We start from the raw sequence: 27,925 nt of genomic DNA, 5'->3' as shown, positions 1-27,925 counted from the left end.
ATGACATCCCCACATAAAGTGTGTCATGTTGTTGCATTTAACATGAGTCAAAATTCTAAATTGTTTCCATACCAGGTAAATTTGGTCAAATTGGAGGTTGTGAGATTGTGAATCCTTTGTTTGAATACTCAGTAACAAAATTACAATGGTGCAGAACAAAATATTTCATGACTTAAATGGAAAATTTTAAAGAAACTACACCTTTAATGATGTAAAGCAAGGGGCTAGATGTTAATGCTACATCTTCCCGTGCTGTCAAGCAGAGGCAGCATCCACTTCCTCAATTTTAAAGATATACTGGAATAACTAGTGCTTCCCTCTTTTACATTCCTGATTCTGGCACTTACTAATGTTAATTTATTTAGCAGAGAAACTGAGAATATGCAAACTTTAATCAAACAACGTGTGTCATGTTAAGTTCCTGTCTGTCACATGCCTGCAAACTATACAACCTCGACTGTCTTGGGCTCAGTGACACTTTCTTCTGTGACAGGAGTGATCGTGGAGTAGCTCCTTGTCTGTCATTTCTTCCATCTTCCTCTTTCTGGTACTTTCTGATCATTGAGCTGTGGAGAACAGGTTGATGCAGTCACACCTGCAATTTTCTCTCTGCCTCTCTTCTCTCGCCGCCATCGCTCTCAGCGTTCATTGTCTATCTGGTGTCCTTGTCTAGACGACACGTCCATCCGTCCCTCCAGGCTGCCGTCTGCAGATAAGACAGAGAGCTGAAGACGACTGCGGCTCGTTTTTCAAAAGCAGACAAGGAAATACAATGCGCAGTGAAATAATTGGACTTTATCTTCTCTGAGACAATAGGCACAGTGTAGATTGGGTCTGTGTACGTGTGCATGTGTGAGAGCACGTGCATGCGAACTGGTGTGCATTTCTCCAGGATCGAGGGATATTTGATCTGATTCCCAACATTCGGAACACGTTGTGAGACGGTGCTCGTCTTTGCAACTTTTTTCCCTGACTTGTTAAAATAGCTTTGCATCGTGTTGTTGCTTAATTTCATGTCAAGCTCTGCAACATCCAGTCACTTCCCAGCCACATTAATTGGTGCACGTGCTCATCGGTGCAAATTAGTAACCGAAACAGGATAAAGAACATGACACTTCCCTCGCTGCAGCCTAACAATTGAAGCAGTGTTCAATTCTCGAGGAAGCTGTGGGTGTCGAAAGGGTTTCAGTGTGGGCTGGGAGGGCTGTTGTTGCCGAGCAGCACGCTGACCAACTGCATCTGCCCACTGCTGTTGTAATGGCTAGCATTCAGCCTCCTTGCCTCGAGCGCTGTTTCGCTTTCATTCCCATGACAACCAGGCCTTCATGCTCCCTGCTCCGCCTCCCCGCCTGCTGCTCACTCCAGGCCCGTCCAAAGAGGCCAATGCTGTAGTATGTGTGCAAGTGCGTGCACGTGTCTTTGCAGCCGTACGCAACCCGACTCCTTCACCCACACGGTAACACCTCCACCTCCAGAGGCTCAGGAATGTTTGTGTGTTTGTTTTAGCAATCGCATGTTTGTACCCGGACAGTAACTGTGCATCACATGTTAAATGTTTGAGGGATAGAGAGGTGGGTACCCGCATCCCACAGCTGCTGTCTTTTAATTGCCCGATAGAGTTAACCTCCATTAATTAACATGCACCTGACTCAGTGTTATTCAGCACCTGAACACATGGTTCAAGTGCATATATACTGGACAAACCCTTTGTCACATCACCTATAGGTTTTCTGAAGAGCAGGTTTGAAGCTCAACTAGGGAGGTTCAAGATGTCACCATCTTGACTATGCCTCCCAACCCAACCAAGCCAAGTCTGGGAGCAAGTGCAGGACCAACAGACTGAAAAGCATTGTCCCTCAGTCCATCAGACTGTACAACTCCTTCATTTTCGGGGATGTGGGGGGGTGGTGGGGGGGTGGGGGGTGGGGGTGTAACAAGAAGACAGAGGACAGGAAGGAGAGGAACAATAGTAGTCAGTAAACCAGTAGCAAGCAGTATTTCTGGTATTCATATTTGTGTATTTATATTTATAATTGCAAATTGTTTTTTACTTTCACTCTGTGATACTCTGTGCTTCTTACTCTGTGTACTGCTACAGTGGGGTAAATTATGGTGGAAAATAAGTATTTGGTCATCCACAAACAAGCAAGATTTCTGGCTCTCACAGACCTCTAACTTCTTCTTTGAGAAGCTCTTCTGTCCTCCACCTGTTACCTGTATTAATGGCATCTGTTTGAACTTATCTGTATAAAAGACACCTTCTACAGCCCTCAAACAGTCAGACTCCAAACTCAACCATGGCCAAGACAAAAGAGCTGTCGAATGACACCAGGAAGAAAACTGTAGATGTGCACCAGGCTGGGAAGAGTGAATCTACAATAGTCAAGCAGGTTGGTGTGAATAAATCAACTGTGGGAGCAATTGTAAGAAAATGGAAGACATACAAGACCATTGATAATCTCCCTTGATCTGCGGCTCCATGCAAGATGTCATCCCGTGGGGTCAAAATGATCATGAGAGCGGTGAACAAAAATCCCAGAACTACACGGAGGGACCTGATGACTGACCTGCAGAGAGCTGGGACCAAAGTAACAAAGGCTACACACTATGCAGAGAGGGACTCAAATCCTGCAGTGCCAGGCGTGTCCCCCTGCTTAAGCCAGTACATGTCTATCTGAAGTTTGCCAGAGAGCATGTGGATGATCCAGAAGAGGATTGGGAGAATATCATGTGGTCAGATGAAACCAAAATAGAACTTTTGGGTAAAAACTCAACTTGTCGTGTTTGGAGGAAGACAAATGCTGAGTTGCATTCCAAGAACACCATATCTACTGTGAAGCATGGGGGTGGAAACATCATGCTTTGGGGCTGTCTTTCTGCAAAGGGGACAGGACGACTGATCCATGTTAAGGGAAGCATGAACGGAGCCATGTATCATGAGATTTTAAGCCAGAACCTCCCTCCATCAGTGAGAGCATTGAAGATGCAACGTGGCTGGGTCTTCCAGCATGACAATGATCCCAAACACACCGCTCGGGCAATGACGGAGTGGCTCCGTAAAAAGCATTTCAAGGTCCTGGAGTGGCCTAGCCAGTCTCCAGACCTCAACCCCATAGAAAATTTGTTGAGGGAGTTGAAAGGCCATGTTGCCCAGCGACAGCCCCAAAACATCACTGCTCTAGAGGAGATCCGCATGGAGGAATGGGCCAAAATACCAGCTACAGTGTGTGCAAACCTGGTGAAGACTTACAGGAAATGTTTGACCTCTGTCACTGCCAACAAAGATTATGTTACAAAGTAAAAAGCTGAACTTTTGTTATTGTCCAAATTCTTATTTTCCACCATAATTTACAAATAAATTCTTTAAAAATCCTACAATGTGATTTCTTGGAATTTTTTTCTCATTTTGTCTCTCATAGTTGAAGTGTATCTATGATGAAAATTACAGACCTCTCTCATCTTTCTAAGTAAGAGAACTTGCACAATCAGGGACTGACTAAATACTTTTTGGCCCCACTGTATACAGTACTGCTGGAACCTCAGTTTCCCTGAGAGAGTCTTCCCAAGGAATTAATAATGTTCTGTCTAATCTAATCTAATTTTCACCACATCTATGACACCACGGAATTGCATTGGGTCCTGGATAGCAACCGCGCATCAAGACGTTTGGAGGCAGCCAGTCGAGGAACTGCAGGAATTGGTACTGCCATGTTGGCTTAATTTTTCTGTACTGGAGGTTGCTGCTTGCCTGTACACCAAAAACCAGAGAACTGAATAAACAGGGAATTTTTTTTTAAAGGTGGACAGGAAAAAAAAAAAAGATGCTTTACAAAAAGCTAATGTAGCGATACTAAATAAGTAGTTAAGATGCACCAGTAACAATGCTCTCATGCTTCAGACATATGTTTCACTTGCTCTGCACTGCTTTGGTTGACATTGAAATCCAAAATGTCACATTGCCAGCCATTTACAATCCTGTGAGCATTTTCACTGACACCTCTGATTGGTTAGGCTGTATATGTCTCTTCAGTGTAAGCATCATTGTGTACAAGGGTTTGTGCATTTTGGTTCAACTGTGGCCTGAGAAAGTTTAAACATAACGGGAAGATGATGGAGTGAGAGAGAAATATGCTTAACTTAAAATGTTATCAGAGTGACCGATAGATGGAATGTCAATTCTGTGATTCTGCTAATGTGTCCACATAGCAACGCTATTGATGTATTTATTGCCAATAATGTAGAGATGCTCAGATACTCACTCTCCATTTAGGACAAAAACACTCATGTTGAAATGCATCAGGAAAAATTCTAGCTTTGGAAAAGAAGGATAATAACAGCACAATAAAAAAAAGATCAAATTTAGGCTTGAGTCTCCCATGTGCCTTCTGGCAAACTGTAACTGTTTTTAAGGAAATCCTTCTCTGAACCACTCCAGTATTCAGCATACGAAAGTTACATTATGCACAATTTCTCCAGTCACACCCACACAAACGTATCAGTCATTCAGAGATGTCGTGGGTGTCTTGGTGGCTTTCCACACCAGTCTCACATTTGCACAATCAGAGAATCAGTTTTTAAGAAATACCTGTCCAGTCAGATTTAACATACAGTACAATACCCTTTCTATTTCCTAACGATCAATTCAGTGACTTGGAAATGTTCATGTATTCATTTCCTGTCTTGCCTTTAAAAAAAAAAAACGGTTGTAAAAGTGACAATATGTGTAAACAGTAACCTTTACATGTAGTAATATATGCTACTTTACATTATTTTTATATTACTTTACATTATTTACATTTTTAATGATATGAGATTGAAACTTACTTTTTTTTTTGCTGAAAAGTTAACTCCGCGGACTTTCGAGCCAGCCATCGGCCATCTTTGTAGTCCTCATAGAAGCTGTGTCACATGGTTTTCCAAAATCTAATTGTAGGGCAGATTCACCTCACGTGAAAAGCCAAAGATCGTTTTCAGGAGTGATATGTTACTAGTTGGCCCGTTTGAATAGCCCCCTGGGTGCTCCAATGAGCACATACTATTGGGCTCCAAATGCGCCCTGCGCCATTATGCACAGCGATCACTGAAAGCAGACGGAGCAGATGGAGAGCCTGATGACAATCTCACATGCTCAAACAAAGAGTGTGTAACTATCAGGATTGCTCCACTAGTTTGCATGTGAATGTTACTGGATAACTCTGTTGCTTGTACCATGAAGACAAAAAAAATGCATAGACCATTTTGTATATATTGTTCAAAATGTGCATTTGTGTTTATTGTTTGAACCATTTTGTTGTGCAGTCTTTCACACAAGACCTCAAATTACCTTTATAAAGTGTCAAAACAGTTGTTTATTATAGTTTGCTGTGTGTTTTGAATAAATGTGTGTTGAAAATTATTTTCCGTTTTACTTTTTCCTTCCTTATCTTTGATTGTAAACCTTTATTACACTTATAAAACACAACAAAAGCATATATATTCTGAAAGCACAGGTTGTCCCGAAAAAAAGAGACATAAAACTTGATTGTGGGATGCAGGGAGAGCTCCTAACAGCAGTAATAAAACATTTATGCCAGGCGAGTGAACTGTCCAAAAATGCCCTCGGACCCCAGAGGGTTAAAAACAATCTGAACATGATTAAACATAATCCATATTCATTGCTGCAGGACTCAGGTTTTTTGGAATGGTGAGGTGCATGGAAAATACTGGGTAAATCTATGGCAAAAAACGTATATTTGGAGCACATTTTAAACGGTAAGCTAAAATATGGTCAGATTTTGCTGTCATGGCAATTTTGTGACAATAGAATTGCCCTCTTACAGTTTTTCTTTCTCTTTTTTAATTTTGACACCCTACTTTGCACTCAAATCATACACTGTGTAAATAGCAATGCGCTGTCGACTGTGTACTGCAGATAGTCAAGATAGGGCCCTTATTGAAGTTTCATTGTCCCAACAATCTCCCGTAAAGAAAATGTGTCAGACTGAGGCAGTGAGGAAAAACTGAAACAGCTTATTATCCCAAGTATACAAAATTTATTTAATGTGTCAAAGTTGCAAATAGTAAATCAAAAGTTAGATTTTTCCTGCCCGAAAAGAAAACATGCATGTGATATTGTTACCAGTGATCTCCCCAACCATAACCAGGACAAGACAAAAAGGGAAATATGACTTATGTTGAGCCAGGGGTGGTGGCCAGGTGGGTAGTGCGCTTGGTTTCAGTGCAGAAGATTCCCAGAGTAAAACTTGTGCCAAATCAACACACTGACCCACCTTGGCTCTGCTGTGGTGACCCAGAGTGGAAACAAGGGAGCAACGAATGGAACTTACTATTCTCATGGATGTACAAAAACAGCGGGTCCAGTGGTGGAATGTCTGAATCATCGCTAGATGGACATCTGGGGATGAGATTGTGTATCAAGCTCCCTCCCCACCCCACCCCATGATGCTTTGCCATTTTTGGTGGTCACATTCTGTTTTCCTGTGTCATGTGCTGCAGTTTTTAAGTGACAGCGATAAAGTGGGACGAAGCCACACACACACACACACACACACTGTTAGTTTTTGTTTTTTACAGCATCATGTACAGCACACTTGTCAGCAGAGCAAGTATCTACCGTCAGGGAGGGAGGGGGTGTCGAGGTTCGTCAGCGAGAGAGGTGATGTTACGTTCCTGCTGCTGCTCTCATCGGACCAAAGCTCTGGTTAATCCAGACCTGACAGCTAGACTGGATCATTTCTGCACAAAGAGTTTTAATCTGGTTGTGTTTTATACACTACAACTAGATTAGAGACTCTGATAAGCTTAAAACTTAAAAAATCTCCACATCTGACATCAAAGGCTCCACAACAAATCCTCATCCCGGTCCTCTTTCTTGTGTTGCCCCCTCACTCTCCTGGTCTTTCAGGCAGGGGTCGTCTGCTCCCTTGGTGCGTGAATCGGACTTCACCACGTACCTCTGTCATTCTCTGAGTGTCCCACACCGCTTTTCTGTCTCTGGGACGAGGCTGTTGGTAATGTGGCAGCATTAGCTGATTTGTGTAAGCCGGAGGGTCCAGAGGGCCAACAAGTGCATATGGTGGAGAGCGGTGTCATACAGGAGTCCCGGCTGAATGAATGATGGAGGACTGGATGTGTGCCTGGTGACAGTGCTGGATGTAATTCCCTCACCCCGCCTTCACAGCATACTGCCAGGAGCGCACGGTGGGGACAATGGGGAGGGGAGGTGGCAGTTGGGAAGGATGGCAGGGGGAGGGTGAGAAAAGGAGGAAGGCATAATCCCGTTTTTAAACAGAGATACTGCCATTAAGAAGCCTCCTCGTTATGGCGCCTCTGCTTGTTTGCGCTGAACCTAAGGTGGCATATTGTTATTCCAGAATCACACGTACAGTCTAATATGATTTCAGAAATGCTCCAAGCATACCGCAAGCTGAGAGGTTTGATTTTTTTTTAGACCGTCGCCTGTCTGTTGAGACCTCCTCCACAGGAGTCGGTGTATCTGACCACTGTCGCCTGTGTGCTTGCTCTTGGGGTTGGTAAGGTAAGCCCTTACTCGTGTTAAGTGCCTTGAGGCAGCTTTGTTGTAATTTGGCGCTATAAAAATGGAAAAAAAAATTAATTGAATTAGGTGACAGACATGCCATTTGATTGTGACCATCAGAGGGAAATATAGAAACAGTAATGCCATTGACACATGACAAAGGCTTCAACAAAAGCTGTAAGTGTTTGAGTTTGTTTTTGTTTTAAATGGCAAGGTACTTGGTGATAATTTTCTCCTCCTTCGCCATCATGCTTGTGCAGCGACTCGGTGACGATAAAGACGTCACAGAACTCAGCCAGTCATCATGTGATGCTGAGATTCTGCTTCACAATCAATAAACGTGAGTGGATCTAGGGATGAGTTAGAAGAAAAGCTGGACTGTGCCAATTCACTTTGCTGCTTGATTCCTATAAGTTAGCTGTGAACACTTTTCATTTTTCTTTCTTTGTTTTTATGTCCCCACTCAGTGAAGTTGGGGGCATTACGTTTTCATACCATAAACAGCACAAGTCTGTAACGTTTTCTCTCAACAACCAATAATCTCCTTGACTGATTGAAACCGTTCCTTGGTGGGGAATTGGGGGAGGCTAGAGAATGGTTCCTATCACAAACTGGGGTTGTCTGTCATCCAACATGACCACCCTGCAGGCACCACCTTGATTTTTGTTTTGTCTGATTGAAAACATTTGTTGGTGATGAATTGGAGGAGGTTAGAAGAAGGTTCTTTTTGAAAATGGGGTCAATACACCAGTTGTAAAGCAGCAGTCTATACACTCGAAAAGATTGCAGCCTCATTTAGTTATGTCCACTTGCTACCTCTCTTTAACATAAAGAGCGCTTACAAGTTTTGGATGTTGAACTCAACTTCATAAGTTGAGTTGAGTTGTAAAGTTGAGTTCAACATCCAAAACATGTAAGCGCTCTTTATGTTAAAGAGAGGTAGCAAGTGGACATAACTAAACGAGGCTGCAATCTTTTAGAGTGCATCTACACAAATATACCATATATCATCTTTAAAGCACCAGTCTTTTGCTATAGAAATGATTTCCAGATTTCACTATCACCACCATTGTAGAACTATACACCAACTTAACATACGAGTGGGGGCATAAGACACATGTCTGCCCCCTGTTGTTCAGGGTCATCACAGTAGATCCGGTAAAGATAAGCATTTGAATTTGACACAGGTTTCATGCTGGATGCCCTTGTTGGCACAACTCCAGTCATACATGGAGCTCCTGGTGTTCCTAAATGGTCTCCCAGCCATGTTCTGATCAGGACTTATCCTGCTTCACTTCTGAGATCTGATGGAATCAGGTGAACCCAGAGCAGCATAGCTGCAAGTTAGCCATGAAATGTTTCTTCCAAATCCCCTGGTGTTGGGTGTTACACGCAGTGGTGGGCACAGTTCAGCTAATCCAATAACCGATAGTTATCAAAGCTAATGTTTTTGGTAGTGGATTAGCTTTTCAGATACGTTTTAAAACCATCATCAGACCAATTATCTTCTGATAAATTTAGTTCCCATAACTTTCAGTCCGAAAACTTTTTTTTTTCTGCTGGTAAAATGAGCAAAGTTTAACGGTCAAAAACTTTTGTAAACCCGAAAATCAAACATTTTCATCTGACTGTTGTACTGTACTGTTTGTGGCAAACTGGCTGCCTGTTGCTTGCTGATGACATCATCATTAAGCAACAAACATGATTGGCTGGTCAACGCAGGGAGCATTGTTGGGTAGTGTAGTTCAGCTTCACTTTGGATGTTACAGTGAGTGTTATCATCTGCTCGGCACAAAAACAAAACGGACTAATTTTAATATTATTTTATTTTAATTCATTGTGGCTGACGACGGTATAATTTCATCACCAACACTCGGTGGGGTTGAGGAGCTACCACAGCGCAGCTGTGTACAGAAGGAGGGACTTTTCTTCACTCTTTAGACACTGTTATGGATTAAAAACAGGACGCTTTATGTGGATTATTTCTTCAGTTGAATCCCACTGAAACCAACAGGTAAGAATTTATATTTACTACATGTCTTTAATTCTGCCAGTCAATGCATTAATGGATGTATTTCGGTTGTTTAAGCCGCAGGTTCAAAGCATGCAAAAAAAGCAGCAGCTTTTAAGTTCGTAAATGATGGTATACGAGGTCTGTGAGAAAAGTAACGGACCTTTTATTTTTTCAAAAACTATATGGATTTGATTCATATGTTTTTACGTCAGCCAAGCTTGAACCTTCATGCGCATGCGTGAGTTTTTCCACGCCTGTCGGTTGCGTCATTCGCCTGTGGGCAGGCTTTGAGTGAGCACTGCTCCACCCCTCTCGTCGTTGTTTCATTGCGAGGAAATGGCGGAATGATTTGGGCTTTTTTTTTCATCAGAATTTTTTCAGAAACTGTTAGAGACAGGCAGCTGGAAACCATTAGAAAAATTTATCTGGCTTTCGGTGAAAATTTTACGGGCTTCACATAGAATAAGGAGTGTTACTACAGCTTTAAGGACGACCCACGATGGCGCACGGCGCGCCGAGCTCCGAGCTGCCATCGAGAGGCAGAAACTACCACATCATTTCTAAACGGATGGCTGTGTGGAGCCGGGATCATCGTGTGCAATTTCTCTGGTTATCACAAGAGCTGGACATCAGCCATTTTCCGGCAGATTTCACTTTTAACGAGATTTTGTCATGGAAAGCTTCGCGGAGGCTTCGCGCGTCACGACTGATTCGCTGATGAAACTGTTGTGTGTTGGGGGGGTTGTGGCTGGACATTTTGGTGTTCTTTTCTTTTCTTTGCTGTCCAGGTGGTGTGCAAACTGATTTGAAGATATGAAGAGCATATCTCACACATATTGGCCTCTCTTCATTAGCTTCCTGTTAATTCTAGAATAGAATTTAAAATTCTTCTTCTTACTTATAAGGTTTTGAATAATCAGGTCCCTTCTTATCTTAGGGACCTCATAGTACCATATCACCCCAATAGAGCGCTTCGCGCTCAGACTACAGGCTTACTTGTAGTTCCTAGGGTTTGTAAGAGTAGAATGGGAGGCAGAGCCTTCAGCTTTCAGGCTCCTCTCCTGTGGAACCAGCTCCCAATTCGAATCAGGGAGACAGACACCCTCTCTACTTTTAAGATTAGGCTTAAAACTTTCCTTTTTGCTAAAGCTTATAGTTAGGGCTGGATCAGGTGACCCTGAACCATCCCTTAGTTATGCTGCTATAGACTTAGACTGCTGGGGGGTTCCCATAATGCACTGAGTGTTTCTTTCTCTTTTTGCTCTGTATGCACCACTCTGCATTTAATCATTAGTAATTGATCTCTGCTCCCCTCCACAGCATGTCTTTTTCCTGGTTCTCTCCCTCAGCCCCAACCAGTCCCAGCAGAAGACTGCCCCTCCCTGAGCCTGGTTCTGCTGGAGGTTTCTTCCTGTTAAAAGGGAGTTTCTCCTTCCCACTGTCGCCAAGTGCTTGCTCACAGGGGGTCGTTTTGACCTTTGGGGTTTTTACGTAATTATTGTATGGCCTTGCCTTACAATATAAAGTGCCTTGGGGCAACTGTTTGTTGTGATTTGGCGCTATATAAATAAAATTGAATTGAAATCGAATTGAACTGAATTTATTGTCTGTGGAGAAGGTGCTGGCAGAAGAGTCCTTCACCCTCATCAACGTAATGTGCAGCACCTGTGGATGGTGCTCACGTGCAACCTTAAAGACTTTCAGCTGAAGCAGATAATGAGATGGCGTTCTGCATTTAAGTCATGTGTGATTCAAGCAGAATTGCCGGGAACTCGACCTTGTGATGTTCGTTTGTGAGACGCTGAGGACCGCGCCTGGGTTTGACACATCGTGCCTGTGAAGGAGGACGGGTGAGGGACACATGCTGTCAGCACACATCAGAGGTGATTAATTGTCTGAATAAGTGTTAACAGTAATTTGGTATTTTGTTACGCAGTATATGTGAATATTGATGAGAGTTGTGCAGCTCGCTTCTCACTGCCGTGGCGTGCGGACAGATGATCCTCCACCTGTTGTAAGAAGCTGCTCATTTACATAAAGCTTAAATTCAGACCTGAATGTGTTGCTGATAGTGTGTGCCTCTGAAGGATATTGGTTGTAGCTGCTGACTTACCTCACCTTTTCTATCCTTCACAGAGTCGGTTTGTCGTGTCCACCTGGGGGGTGTTTGGCAGTGAACGTGAGTCCAGAAGCGCCGAGCTTCGATCCCTTTAGGCGCTGGAGAGCGCGCCGTCCTTCACTCCGCCAGACAGACGCACTTTTATGTTGTACACAATTATTGCACAAAAGGGGAATAAATGTTTTTTTTTTTGGAACCGCTTTCTGGTTATTTAGCGCTGGGTTCAGTCAGACGCAGGTCCGCTCCTCAACTCGCGTTGGCACATAACAGAAACAAGACAAAGGAACACCTCCGTTTCGGAATGTCAGAGGACAAGTTGGGACATGCCCAGCTCTCCACAATTTCTCTTATACTCACTCGACTGGTAAGCACTGAAAGCGGAGATAGGCATAACCCCAAATCATTCCGCCATTTCCTCGCAATGAAACAACGACGAGAGGGGTGGAGCAGTGCTCACTCAAAGCCTGCCCACACAACCGACAGGCGTGGAAAAACTCATGCGCACGAAGGTTCAAGCTTGGCTGACATAAAAACATATGAATCAAATCCATATAGTTTTTGAGAAAAAAAAAAAAAGGGTCCCTTACTTTTCTCACAGACCTCGTATAATACTGAGATAAACTGTGACTTCTAATATTGTGTTTTACTGCTTTTGAAAGATGATGACAGTGTTTGGGATTTTATTTTATATTCATTCATTTTTCGTGTGTTCTTTTTGTGTTTGTGATCCTTGAATTTACCCAGCAGCCCCTGCGGCGCTTAAAGTAAAACTGATTTATCAGAAGATGACAGTGTAAACTGATGTGGCCGCGTCCGAATCAATACTAAAAGTTATCGGTTATCTATAATAAAGATGCATTTTTTTTAGCAATTTATAGGTTTAGCATCATAAAAGATAACTTTTCAGTTATTGGATTAATGGTTATCAAAGCTAACTTTTTGGTTAGCTGTGCCCCCCACTGGTTACACGTAACGGATCATTAGAGCAGTGATTCTCAACCGGGGTGCCGCGGCACCCTAGGGTGCCGTGATCGATCGTCAGGGGTGCCGTGGGTATTTTTCATATTCGCGATTACCATGAATTATTTATTTTATCCATAAAGCATAAAACGACTCAGCCTCGCGTGCTGCAGCCTCGCTCTCGTCTTAAGGCGGGACAATAACAAGGAGGCTGACGGCCGATTAAAACAGTGCCGTCTCCTTCAAAAGCCGTCTAAAATGCGGAGCTGTTGGTGTGTGTGTCAGTGCCTGTGTGTGTGCGCAGACTGCGAGGGAGGGGGTGGGTGAGGGATTTTGTAAATACAAAAAGGGTGCCGCGGCTCAAACAAGGTTGAAAATCACTGCATTAGAGCATCACACTACTGTCCCACTATGGTGACTCTCTTTTGTTGATTAGGTTTTGTGACAACCTAAATAAAGACTTGGAACTTTGTTCCTCTGCAAAGACGCTGGCATTGCCAAACATGTGAAGGAAATTGTATATCACTGTTAATAAATGAAAATAAAATCACTCATTATTTCCAGACAGATGTTTTTGTCTTCTCTCTATGCAGAAATGTCCCACAGATTTCTGTTATTGAATGAAAAGTGGAAAGTCCCTTACAAAAGATGCCCATTTGCCCTGTGGGGGGTAGTATAGCCCAGAAAAGAGAAAATAGCCCATTCATATGTTTTTATGGCAGTATGCTTTGTTTGTAGGACAAAATAAAAATTAAAATGTGTTTTCGGGCTGACAGGACCCTTTATGTAGCATGTATGAGGGTTTAGTGGCAGCATGACTGTGTCTGACTGCTGAACACATCGATGTGCACTCTGAATGAGCCTGTTTAAGTGGCAGGCAGAGAGAGCTAGAAAGAGAGAGAGAGACAGAGTTACAGACCCATGTGACCTTCTCCGGGCTCTAAGATTGGCCTTGAGGCAACAAGCATCTAGAACAGGGATTGAAATTAGAGGTGACACTTTGTGGTGTTAGGAAGTGATCGAATGAAGTCTCTGTGACATGCTATCACTGATTTTTTTAATAGAAACATGAGTTGGCACATCCATCGACCTCAGAGTGTTAATCTTGATGCAGGACAATCGTAAACCCAGACACTGATTCCTCACTCAGCTTCTCCAGTGCTGTAACTGTTTGTACCAGTCTGATACGGGTGGGGGGGGGCTCAAAAGATAACATCTGTGTCACTTGCACGCCAAAACAAAAACAAACCCATTCTTTCAAGTCACTTCAACCAGTAATGTGAACGCAGCCATAGCAACAAGATGTATTTGACACTTAGACGGTGTCCTTTAAAAGACTTAATTTGCTGTGAAAAGTTTGAAGTCATGATTTCCATTTGTACTCCAATCTGTAGTCGTGTGTTATATATTTATTTTTATTTCATTTTCTTCCATTTTACTCATGTTCACCTTCATATTTCACACTTTGTGCTGCTTTGTTTCAGTGACACGGAAAGCAAAACATCCACCCTGGCCTTGATATATAAATAGAAAACTTCTTTGTGTCCTGTAGTGGCAAAATGACCAAATATTGGTATGTCTGGATGCAAAATTGGGCTGGTTTTATTATTTCCAATAGTCAAATTCCTGAGTATTACAGTGTCTGGTATAAACAGTATCAGTTCCTTAAGTAAACAGAAGGACAGATGTGAGCACACGCATATCTGGCTTTTGTTTTAAGTTATTTTTGAGGTTTGTAAGGATGGAGATTGTGGGGGATTTCCACCTGTTTGGGAGCTGTGTGTGTGTGTGTGTGTTTGCGCACGCTCCTCATCTCCAGCCCCTCAGTCATGAGCTGTTCAGTGAAACAGACCGTTGACTTTCTGCCCGCTGTCTGCCATGACGATGAGCCCAGGACACACTGCACTGCTGATTAAGACTTCCACACAAACGTGTTCTCACACGCCAAGAAAAGGATCAATTTCTGTTTAGACTGACTCATGGTTCAGGAAAATCAGATTTGGAAAAGCCGAGGGATGAACCCTGTAAAATGCAGTGATAGAGAATAAATGAGCCAGCCTCCTCCACTAACTCAAAAACAATTAATAAAATCATCTTGTATGTTGCCAAATTAAAAGGGTGCATAATGCCATGAACTGATTAAAATTTGCTCAATTTTGATGCACCAGATTAATCCAAAACATTTTTTGTTTATGTGACACACCATACTCTGCCTGTCTGCCATCTACTGGACATGTCTGGGTTTGTTGAAGGAAATAATCTTATCATCACATGTATGATGGAAATTAAGAGCAGGTGTGGTTGAAGTTATATGTTTTATGAATTTCTCTTGTCCTTTCCAAAGTCTCTGTCTGGTGCCACCAAGTCCACCACCACTTGTTTTTTTTTATGTTTGTCATTAACCATAGTTTTTGTCAATGAAAATTTGAGGTAATATAATCATGGACTTTTAAAAAAATATGTTTTGTTGTAATTTGTAAAGGAGAAGGAGAATTGTACAGTTCCCAACTTTTAGCTTGCTCTGTATAGTTGCACTGTGTAACTATATAATCCATGGCAGCATTTGCTTTCAAAACCAATCCTGCAATGGTGGATGCTCTTTGTGGACTACAGCTGAGCATTTAACACCATCATACTGGACATTCTCATCACCAAACTACTGAAATTACAGATTGGATTAAAGAAAAACTTTCAGAGGAGCCACCCACAGTCTGTGAGACTCGGCCTCCACCACTCCTCCACACTCACACTCAGCACTAGTTCCCCTGAAAGCTGCGTTCTAAGCCCTCTACTGTATGCTTGTACACCTACGACTGCTCTCTAAACCACCCAACCAACTGTATTATAAAATATGTGGATAATACCACAGTGGTTGGACTCATCTGTGATGGGGATGGAACAACATAGGGCCGAGTTGGAGGAACTGTCGCTTTGGTACTCAGAGAACAACCCGACCCTGAACATTCATAAGACACAGCGGCTACACTTCCTGCATGTCCTCAGGAAGAACAACCTGGACACAAAGCTGCTGCTGGCCTTCTGGGTCATAAACATCAGACCATCAGCTGCCTTCTGGCCAGCCTGGAAACCATCGCCACAGCCTGCTGCCTTAGGCCATCACAGGAGACCCCACACACCTTACTCCCTGTTTGATCTGTTGCCCTCCAGGATATGCTACAGGTCAACTATGTCCCAAACCAGCAAGTTGACAAACAGCTTCTTCCCCTGGGCCATACGTACTGCTAACACCCATGAACACACACTCACCCACAGTCCTACTCCCATACACCCCCCCCCCCCCCCCCCCCAGTATACAGTACATATTTCAGTTTGTGCATGTTGTACCTCATAGTTATATTGTGTTATACATTCACTCTACATGTCTCTGTTTTAAGAGGATGTCTTCTTTCCTTGTAATCTTGTTTGTGTTCTTCTTGCTCTTAAACAATTTTTGCAGTGTAGAGTAGCTCTGTGGGAGCACCCCAATTTCATTGTCCCACCCTGTACAATGACAATAAAGACTATTCTCATCCTGTTTATGGGGAGCCATAGACTCTTCATGCTGCTTCATGCTGTAGAATGTGGGAATAAGCACCAGCACCAAAGGGCCTCAGGGCCTGTGCAGGACTTACTTCTTCTTCTACTTATGTTTTAGTCCTGGGAAAGTGGTCATTAATGAAGATTTTCCATTTTAGTTGTTGCTAAAGACATCAACCCTGCAGTCAAACTCAGCTGCTGATGAATCTTTGCGAAATCGCTGCCCTGTGGGGTCACAGTTAGGTGTGCGCCTTCCACCAGTTTGTGTAATCTCAAGCATGTGTGCTTCATACATATGCATGAGATGCTGCTGTGGTGTGACTTGGGGAAATGAATGTGCAAAAAAGGTGGGGTACCCCAGTCCCTCACTCAAGTGCACCGGCAGGCCCGTAATGGAAACGCAATTTAAGCAGTGGTTAATCAGTGTGTTTTCGCCGGCTTGCCCAGCAATGCATAATAGACAATCAGCCCCCAGTGACACAGGCGTTGCTACGAATGGTCAATTACTCATCGTAGTCTTGTTAAACACACAGTTCAACCAGCCAGGGACAGATTGCCCTGCTGGTGCCATCATTATAGCGAGAAACAAAGCAAAGCAACGCTACGTGTCCAAAAGAAAGAGCGGCAGAGACAATAAAAGAAGAGACAATGCAATGAGGCTGGGAAGGGGTGCGCTCATGTTGTAGTGAGCTCACTGAGGTGGGACGGGGAAAAAAAGAAGTAAAAGACAGGAAATGGCTATTGTGAGAAAGCCGAGATGGGAGAATAGAGGCGAGAGAAAAGGAGGAAAATGCCAGGATGGAACTGAATATGAAAGGAAGAGTGTGGGACAGTTGGAATGACGCATAACAAAAGGAAGAATGAGACAAAGAGACAGAGAGAAGGTGAAATGGAGCAGAGCAATAAGAAAGATTGAGGGCATGAAAGTGAGAGATGGAGTGCATAACATAATGGAGGGAAGGAGGGAGGGAGAGAAATTGAGAAAGGGACACTGGGGAGCAGGAGCAAAAGTGTGTGAGAGCGAGAGGGAGAGAGCCTGAGAAAGTGTGTACTCAGCTGTGAGATGAGACCTCAGTTTGCCCGTGGGGAGCGATGGTGTGAGGCAGGAAGGAGTGAGGGAAGAGGGCCGTTCTGTCAGCGCGAGGGAGGAGATTCACTCATTCACTCTGTCCCCAGGGCAGCGACCAGATATGACTGGATTAATAATTCCACCAGTGGGCACATCTGGTTTAATTAATTACTTTATTTTGTCACACCTAATCCTAACCATGTTCTCTCTCCTTACCTTTGTCCTTGTGGGAATGCAGGCAGTGGATTGATGGGTAATTCCTCCGCCTCCTTCATGGGGACCTTTCTGGCCAGTAGTCTGGGTTCCCCACCTTCCCACCCATCTCACCCTTCCCGGCCTCCTTCCTCACCCTCTTCGCCCTCCTTCCGAGGTGGACCACATTCCAGCGCCTCTCAAATCTGGTTTCCCCATTCGCATGAAGGTACTTCAAGTCACACATGTACACAAACATACGCCCACAGGCTCACCCATTCATCTGACCACACTGTCCAGATTTAGCGATATTCATGTCTCGGCTACAGTGGGGATTTGCAGGGTGTATTGTTACATTGATATTGTGTATTTTTGGTTTCCACTAAAAGAACGGCTTGTAATGGTACAGCAGGACTCGGGCTCCCACCCTTTTATTTGTGCACCAAAATAGGTCCATTTCAGAATGGAGTGCTGTGCTTTGGTTTTGGGATGGGGATGCAAGGTCAAAAGTTCAGCCAAGGAATTTTGCGGTATTTGAATCACATCAGCAGGAATGCCACTCTGTGCTCTCGGAAGCAGTACGTGTGAATGCGGGCCAGTGCAAAGTTGCAGTGATTGCAGGTGGTGTCTGCTTCACAGCTTAATAAGGTGGTTCCCACCCAAGACTCTGCAATACAAAAACTCTGCTGACACAAACATGCACACTCAAGCACAACCTCCGTGAAGTACGTCATATTTCTCAATAATGAAGTATTTTTTTAAGAGAAAAAGCTGCGATCTCATCAAACAATGTCTGGAAAGAGCTTATGAAGTCACGAAGTTACTGGACAGAGGTGTATAGTCATGTTGATACATCTGCAGGAGTGCGAAGGTCCAAGTGTTTTGGCTCCTGGTGCTTCTGGACTCACACAAGTGACCTCAGATGATGACGGTCTCTTTGGTACGAGGTCTCTCTGGAGAATAATCGGGTATCGCTGGAATGACTTTGTGTCAAATGAGTGGTTACTCAGGGAAACTTAGACAAGGAGTATCACTTGCATTGTAATGAAATATCAGTTATGTCATTATAGGCCATGTGATGTGTCTTTCTGGACATGATCCATCATGCAGGGGTCTGCTACTTACACTGTGAGAGAGCTTCAGTTATGGCAGCATGGCCAGGAGATGCAATTTCATGAGCCTGATTCAGCAAGCAGATGACTCAGAGAACCTCAGCGACCACAGGAGGCCAAGTAGCTGCATGTCACCTGACTGTAGTACATAGATACCTGCATTTGGAACACAGGGATGGAGCAGCAGTCTGTGTGGGTGGTAGCAAACCAGGACCGGGTTAGTTCCATTGGGTGGTGGATGAGCAGTGCAGGCTCCCAGACTACGGATGAGAATCAAGAACCAGTTCCAAATATTTCAGTCCATCAAAGTCATATGCCTCGGATATCATCAATGCCTGCACGCTAATGCTGATGCTTCTGTGTTGCAGAAATGTGCATGTTTTAATGTCATGTCTGACGTCATGACATTAAAACCTGCATCTTGTAACAAGAAAAATAGCCTCATTGATGTTGAAAACCACTGAAGGCCTTCTTTTTCCACTCAGGAGACTGAAGAACTGAGTTAAAGAATCGATAAGGAATTTGATAAAGAATCAGACCGAGAAGCAAAATAGATGGCATCATTATTGCTAAAAACGTATCAGTTTCCATTTGTATCACAGACCTGAACAAGAATAAGTCATCAAATTCTCCTGTTGATTAAGGATTCTTTCTTTACTTTCTTTTAAATGCAAGATGGGGCATTTGTTTAATTTGCAACATATTTCTCAAAAACAAATAAACTGCCTCATACACATTACATACCACACAGACAGGGTCAGTTGAAGGATGGGAGCTAAACGTTGCAAAATCCACCAAGTCACTGATTCTAAATGCCGAACAGCCAGACAGACCCGTGGTCCAATCTTGTCTCTGGAAAGTATCCATATAGCTGCTACAGCCAGGTGTTGCTTTACAGGTGTCTGCTTGGTGCAGTCAACCTTGTTGGGAAAGTGTAGGTACACGGACCCACAACAGGGGGCGCAAATGAACGGACAATGGAGGAAGTCAAATAACAACACTTTACTGTTGTGAATGGGCACAACAAACACAACACATTACAACAATAGACAACAAGTCAAATCACAGAAGGTGTCGTGTGGGCAGGCTCGAAGATAGAAGACGTCTGTCCAAAGCAGAACCGGAACCACACGATTTCCTCCGCCACCAGACCCCGGGAATACTGGAGCCACCAAGTCCCGAACTCCCAGGTGGCCACTGCCTCCGCGTGTCGGACCTGGTACTGCTGGCGAGGAACAAAAAAAAAAACAATTAAATGTGGGCGCGTTTACACCCAGCAATCCACACGGCAGGAAAACTACCTCCACCTCTCGTTGGAAAGAGTCTGCTATATAATGCACAAAAGTCACAAAAGGTTACTGAAAAGATCTCACGGTCAGCTGAGAACGTTACCTTCCAGGTAGAACGATATCTCGGCAAAGAGGTGGAGACGTTGTCCTGCTGATGTACCCCTGCTGATCAGGTGATTGGTAACAGCTGTTGCAGGTGATGAGTGACAGCTGTCACCCTGGCTGCTCCTGTGAGGCGGCTGCGCCCTCTGGTGCCTGGAGCACGCACTCCAGACAGGGCGCCCTCTGGTGGTGGGCCAGCAGTACCTCCTCTTCTGGCGGCCCACACAACAAACCTGTTGGTCCATCCCACTGGGAAAGTTGCAAACATGCAGTAACCCTCTTAATCCCAATGTAAACCCCCAAGGTTTTTCATCCTTGGTGCAGGGATGTGCTCTCCAAGTGCCCTACTACTTTCTCAATGTGATACCAAATTATGCCATCTTGTAACCCACAACCCCAGAACCTGACAGTCTTGTTATTTTGGCCTTGGCGTATTTATTGTGTAAGGATAGCCCAGCTCCAGCTGTGAGTACAGCGGGGACACCAGACAGGGATGGTTATTTGTGGTCACTAATCAGCAGCTCAGCAGTGCCTCAGTTGTGTGGTGTGTGGCTACAACTGATTGGCTGTGTTGCAGCTGAGAAGCGGTCTGTTGTTGATTGTGGTAAACTATAGGTTGCTTCCAAACCACTTCTGCCACCTTTACCAGCTTCCATGGGCCCCTCACATTGTGAGCCGTACGGGTTACATGAGTGGACAGCTGCTTCAGTGGTGAGAAACTCTAGACTTCACCAAATAAACAGAAGAATGATTTTAAATGTGAAATTACAGTAGTTCAAACAATTTCCTCTTTAAACTCATTTTGTGTCAATATTTCTTTTACCTCATAGTTTCAGGAATTCATTGTCAAAGACTTTGGCCATGTGGAAAAGTAGAATAATATTAATAAGAGTGATAATGATAATGCCAAGGCTAATAAAAGTAATGGAGGTGATTATGACTGGGATTATTACTCAGTTGGCAATGGAGGCCATTATCTCTATTGCAGTTTAATTGCATATAACGCACTAAGAGCATGATTGAATCCAGACTGTTCATCAACCACATTCAGCTGTTCCCTCCTCAGGATAATTGCATATTGTCTTTTTCCTGTTTTGCATAAAAGCAAGTCATTGCAGTGAGCGGCACAATTATCCAAACTCTCGCCTCCTCTCTCTGGGTGTCACCAGAACCCCACCAGCAGCAGAGTAGTCACCGACTTCTGTGTGTCATTTGTAACATTGGAGATTTTGAATTTGTATTCCTGCAAACATACAGTATAGTTCACTTCCACACAAAACCCCTCTGATTCAGGAATCAGCTTTATTTAACATGAATGGAACCATACCATAGTGCCAGAAATGAACCAAGGGGGTGTACACGCCAGTGCAGTCATTGTGTCAGTGATATGTAGATCGCAAAATAAATTTCCATACCAGGTCAGTCAAGGCCTGGCTTACCAGCAACCACCATGAGTACTATTGGCCAGAATGGTACTGGGGGAAGTATGCTCTTGTTGTGTGAAGAAGGTGAACGAGATGCCAGGAGGAAATTGGTTCAGATTCTTTAATCATGATGTGGATGGGAAGTGATATCATGTTTGGATAATTGTGAAGAAACATCATATTAAGAATGTGTAAGAGATGAAGCACATGTGTGATAGTATGGTAAATGTAAAGTTAGAAATCAAATGGACAATGATAAATATCATCAGCACATATGCCCTGCAAGTGCAGTGTGGGGGAAGTGAGCTAGATGAGATAGCAGGGAATGTATCCAAGGAAGAAACGGTGGTGATTGGACATCAGTGGACATGCTGGTTAAGGGAACAGAGGTGACAATAAATGAGGAGATGCAGTGTCGAGAAAAAGAAAGTGGACTGGCAGATGGTGGAGGATTTTCCAAAAAGGATGGAAATGACTGGGGTGAATAAGGCTTTTAAGAAGGAGGATTATAGAATGACATGCAGAAAGGTACACAGGTGAATTATGTCCTTGCAGGGGTTTTGACCTGAAGAATTTAGAGGTGAAGAAAAGGACGAGAGCAATGGTAAAATTGTGGCAACTGCAGCAGCAAGGTTCAGGGAGAAAATGAAACTGGCACTGGGTGGTGATTAAGAGACACTGCACAACTACTATCAAAGCGGTGCAGGAGACAGCTAGAGGTACCTGGTGTGATATCTTGAAAGAGGAAGGAAGATGAATAGACTTTGTGGCGAAAGGATGAAGTACAGGATTGTATAAGAAGGAAGATGTTGGTGACAAGATACTGGGATACCCAAAGAGATGAAGAAAGTAGATGGACATACAAGGAGATAAGGTGAAAAGGTATGTGGCGATGGTTAAGGAAAAGGTAGATGACAAACTCTACATGAAGTTGGACAAAAAAGAGAAGGAGGGGTCATGGTCTAGTGGTTAAGGCGTTGGGCTTGAGACCAGAAGATCCTCGGTTAAATCCCAGCCTGACTGGAAAATCACTAAGGGCCCTTGGGCAAGGTCTTTAATCCTCTATTGCTCCCGGTGTTTAGTGAGTGCCTTGCATGGCAGCATCCTGACATTGGGGTGAATGTGAGGCATTATTTGTAAAGCGCTTTGAATGTCTGATGCAACTGGAAAAGCGTTCTATAAATGCAGTCCATTTACCATTTAAGTGAACTTGTACCAATTATCCATAGAAAGGGAAGGAAAAAATGTGCAGCATGTCATGGTAAAGGATGCCAGTGAATGTGTTGAGAAGGTAGAGGGAGTACTTTGAGTAGCTGATGAATGAAGAAAATTATAGTGACAGAAGGTTGTTTGATGTGGAGAAAGTAAATCAGGAAGTCTGACAGGATTGACTGGAGAATGATGTTTGTACATGACATTGTGATGTGTAGCAACCTGGTCTCACAGCAAGTCATGATTCAGCAGCATGAAATATACATTAATTTATTGGTTCGTGATATTGTGATGAAAAGTGCCTCATTTTCGCCATGGCAGCACAAATTCATTCTAATTCATTCTGTGATGGTTGCACGAAATTAAAAGTGAAGCGGGGGGGGGGGGGGGGGGGGGATAGAAGTAGGATTAGGTTATGGTTAAGGTTAGGGTTGGGGTAGGAGTAGGGTTAGTAATAGTGAGTTTAAAAAAACAGTCACGAAAATTTGACTCATTTCGTGACAGTAGCGCGAAAACAAAACGTGAGACTGGGCTGTGTGTAGTGAGAGCAGGGAACAGGCTGATACAGGCTTGGGCAGGTACAGGTACACACTGGAGAGTAAGGGAATGGAAGGCAATAGGAGCAAAATGGAGTACATGTATTAAAAAGAGGGTGATCTCATGGTGTAGTTGCAAGGTATACAGGTAGTGAAGGTGGATGAGTTTAAAAACTAGTGAGCAAGTGTGCAAAGTAATGAAGAGTGTGGTCAAAAGGGAAAAGGAAAGTGTGCAGGCAGGGTGTAGTTGGTGGATAAGAGTGGCAAGAGCAATTTGGGATAGAACAGTATCTGCAAGAGCAAAAGTGAAAGTTTATCAGACCAGCTGTGTTGTATGGTTTACAAGGTGATGATGCTGCCAAAAAGACAACAAAGGGATCTGGATGTGTCAGAGCTAAAGATTTTTTTGTTGGGAGTGACGAAGATGGAAAGGAAGGATGAGGAAGAAGCATATCAAAGGGACAGTGTCGGTAGTACAGTTTGCAGACAAAGTTAGAGAAGTGAGATTGAGATGGTGTGGGCATGTGCAAAGGAGGTGTGCAAGAAATGTCAGGAGAAGGATGGAGCCACCATGCAAGAAGATTAAGAAGGCCAAAGAGGAGGTTCGAAAGAAGATATGCAGCCATTTTTTGATAGGTGAAGATGCAGGGGAAAGTGGTGAAATGGAGACCCCCTGATCTGTGGTGGCAATCCCATATGGGACCAGTCGAGAGAGGGGGAAGAAGACAATAGTTCTTTTGTGACACTTTCAGTTGATTTATTATTTGGTCAGCAACTTTTGCTTACCTTGCTTTTGTTAATGCTTGTCATTTTTTTTGGTGGATTGTGTGCTATTTCTTGTCACATCTTCCAACTTTTCTTCATACTAAGGCAAAAATTTGCCAAAGACACTGGCTACATCAAATAAGTTATGCAGCTGTCACACCACCGAGCAGTCTGGGTCAGTACAGCATTGTATGGTACGGGTCGGAATAGATTAAGTCTGCTTTGCTTGTGTTTCCACCAGGAGCAGGAGCAGCTTTTGTTGGGTAGGCGGAGCATGTATATGTTCACATGCACATCATCAAGTCCGTGCATGCTGTCGCATGGCCTCGTCCCTCAACACAGAGGCCAAATAGAGGAATTTACACACTCACACCCACTCATCTTCAATAGCATATCCAGGATTGGGTCACGGGGGGCTGGACACCTATCCCAGGTGTCATAGGGCGTAAGGTGGGGTACACCCTGGACAGGACTCCAGTCTGCCACAGGGTCGCATATAGACAGACAAACACATTTACACCCACACGCACACCTACAGACAATTTAAAGTTTTCAATTCACCTACCCTGCATGTCGTTGGATGTGGGAGGAAGCCGGAGCACCTGGAGGGAGCCCACGCAAACACAGGGAGAAGATGTAAACTATATGCAGAAAGGCCACAGATGGGAATTGATCCCATGGCCTTCTCTCTGTGAGGCAACAGTGCTAACAACTAAGCCACTGTCAACTCATGGCTGTGGTAAATGCTGATGTGAACTCTTCCAGCTTTTAAAATAAGTTAACTGTCTTGTTGGGGGACAAAGCGCCAGCGTTCTCTGGTTCAGGCTGACAAACGAACCGGAACCAGACAAACACAGTGGGATTTCTTTAAAAAATGCTGTTTCTTCAGACATGACAAGGTATTAAAGTATTTTCAGATGCCATTTTCTAAAATAAAGACACTTTATGTAAATAAGTTTTCATCAGGCTGTGATGATGAATCCAACTGAAATGACGAGTAAGATTAAGACTTTACATTTACTCAGTGTTTGAATGTTTTTAATATTTGTGACAGTCTGAATCATTCGCATGAGGACTGCAGCTTTCAGTTGAGCCAATCAATGGACATCAGCGGGTTAGTGCCTCCCTTTTGTAACCAGCCCATCATTTTGGGACCCCAACTGAAGGGTGCTGAAAAAGATGGTACGGTATGGCTCGGTTATTTTTGTACCTGTTGTGGAAATGCACAATATGCCAATATAGGGTAGCTGGCACTGTGGTTGTTCAGAACACGTCAAATACATCTGCATCAATATGCAGTGGAGATAAGTTGCACACAGGTTCAAAGCAAGTTTTGGGCATGCTGGATATTATCTTGGTGTGTTTTGACTTATGAGTAACTTACAAGTAACATGTCTCAACAATCACAAAACCTACCTCCAACTTATGACCCACGTATGCACGTCATATGAGTCATATGCTGGCATGCATCAAAAATTTTGTGCATGCACAAACTCGCCATTCTATAACATATACCAGCATGTGAGTGGGAAGAACCACTGCAAAACTATTTTGGTGAATCTTGCTTTTTTCCGGATCGAGATCAGTTCAAATTGAGGATATTTGGTCCAGATTGGAACAGGCAGTGGTGGGCACAGATAACCAAAAAATTAACTTCTATAACAGATAATCAGATAACTGAAAAGTTATCTTTGATAAAGATAAACCACCCAAAAATGTATCGGAAGTTACAGATAACTGATAAATTCCAGTATTGTTTCTAGTATATTTGCAACTACTAATAAACTGAATTTGAGTTTTAACAACACGCTCGCTTCTGGAAACATCAAAGTCACAGCAGATCCAAGCAATGAGCCCATACTTCCATGTTTGAACATCTTGCTACCTGCTGGAAGCTCTTAGTTACTACACAGCTTACAGTGCCGCAGCAGTCTGAGAGCATTCACCAAGCCCAACTCTCTACCAATCACAATGCGCCGGTCAGGTGGAGGTCTTGGAAAATAAAGTCATACTGACTTATGGTTTGGTGTATAAATAAAATGAATACTGATAGAATAACTCCATTAATGTCAATTCTGTCATTTGTACAAAGTTAAAATATAACATATATCTTTTAATGTTGAATAATGCACTAATTCTGAGGTTTTGTAACAAACACAGACAGATCGCAAAGGATTCTGGGTAAAATGTACCTCTGCTAAACACTGATTGGTTCAGTCATTCACTATGTAAACCAACACGTTAATGTGACGTGTGTCGTGTGTTGGTGTTTACAGATGTGCTTTTGTAAAATATTCCATTTTTTAATTTGTAAAAACAGGCATTTTTATGGAGCCATGGAAGTGTCATCACAACATGTTTTGCATGTGGAGAGAATGTGAGAATGTTCAGATGATTTTTTATTTCAGGTTCAGTTTCAGGTTAATCGCGCGTCCTGCATCGTGTAGTGTACATGGAATAACAAGCTGCGTTTAACATCTCACGACCACCTCCTGATTGCTGATCGTATGGTCGACCTGTTTGATATTATTCTGGTCGGCTGTCGTGAGGGTTTCCTGCTGCTGAGGGGCAACAAGCGTCCTACCGCTCGCACCGTGCATGTGCAAACACCCCAGAGCTGTCTTGTAATGTTTTTTTTTTTGTTGTTGTTTTGTTTTTAAACTTTGATGTCTCCCATCGAGAGTTTTTGTAAATTAAGTTTGAAAAAACCTAACTTGTGATTAAAAATATACAGTGTCTGCTCATCTTCAGGACGAATACTGCCATGAACTGCCATGAACACTACTGGCCAGTAGATGGCAGTAGAAGCCTTGAAATCTTTCCAAAACAAAATTCCAGAGAATCCATGTCTGCTGCGACATTTAAGATACATGGAATTTAACAAACGCAAATACAATAACGTCTATAAACCCAGAGAATATATTCACGAGAGTTTTAGGCACTAGAGTTTAATGCTGTTGTCCGTGGAGCCTGAACAGAGTGTCTGAAATGCATTTGTCCTGTCGTGAACGTACTAATCCTACCCATAATGCACTGCTCAGCACAGCATGTCCACACTAAAACCTTAACAATTAGCACATTACTTTAAAACTAAAACATATATCTGTTATTTTCACTTTATAAAACTTCAGACATGACATCAATTTTAAATAACTTGTCCAAAATTAGTTTGGTTAAAATTTGAACCATAAGTTAAAAATGTATGCCTCTGGATGACTTGGGTGATATTGCCAGCGTATCAGTATGGTGTTAAAGGAAATGATTTTTTTTTCTCCTTAAAAAAAAAACAAAAAAACATTTTTTTTTTTTTTTTTTGGCCTACACAGGATAGTGTAGTTCTTCATAGAACCAGCTGTTTTCTGTTTGCAGAGGTTGGAACCATACATCTGGTAGGAAACTTTTATCAGGTAGGTGCTCAACTGATTTTCAATTTTAGAAATGTTTGGTGCTGTTCAGCTTTCTTTACTACGTTATCAGTCTAAAGGTTTTCGGACAAAAATTCATCAGAAGATAATTAGTCTGATAATGGTTTTTAAAGTTATCTAAAAAGATAATCTGATAATGAAAACATTATCTTCGATAATTATCTGTTATCGGATTATTGGAACTGTGCCCACCACTGGGAACAGGACAGTTTTCACACTCTCGTAATGTCCTAAAGTCCAAACCAGGAGAAAGTACCCTTAGACTGAGTAAAAGATATAGTCATAGTTACTGTTATGCGGGTCACACTGTCTGAGGCTCATTGCTGACAGATGTGACGGACATCTACACCTGATAACACCTGGTAAAATCGATGAAGCCTTCTTAGATTGTAAAATTTGCTTTTATGTCAGGAACAAACCCCACAAAACCAGTCACCAAAGGAGGGTTCTGTGCACGCTTACGTCCAGCTGGCTGCAAGCCAACTGACTTCTCCTGCTGTGCCAAAAACAATCACAGCCTCATATCTCTGTCCACAAATGCACACATGCGTGCACGTACACATTCCCGCCGCACACCTGTCTAATCCACTTCTGTTTGATACGCCTCTCCAAGCCTATCTTCAGTTGTCCAT

At 43.2% G+C, this 27,925-nt stretch overlaps 1 protein-coding gene across 1 annotated transcript in view; it reads left to right on the top strand.

Annotated features, from left to right (window-relative positions):
- LOC117527681 (BAH and coiled-coil domain-containing protein 1) overlaps window positions 1–27,925 on the top strand; it is a 179,275-nt gene that overhangs the window by 68,335 nt on the left and 83,015 nt on the right. The window contains exon 3 of the mRNA XM_034190135.1: window positions 17,475–17,657. Within this exon, the coding sequence (XP_034046026.1) occupies window positions 17,475–17,657 (183 nt within the window). The remainder of the gene's footprint in view (window positions 1–17,474; window positions 17,658–27,925) is intronic.

This window comes from Thalassophryne amazonica, chromosome 16 (genome assembly GCF_902500255.1).
Source record: "Thalassophryne amazonica chromosome 16, fThaAma1.1, whole genome shotgun sequence".
In the NCBI taxonomy this organism is placed as follows: Eukaryota; Metazoa; Chordata; class Actinopteri; order Batrachoidiformes; family Batrachoididae; genus Thalassophryne; species Thalassophryne amazonica.
Note: the sequence above shows the minus strand (reverse complement) of the source record. Positions and strands in the feature narration are given on the sequence as shown.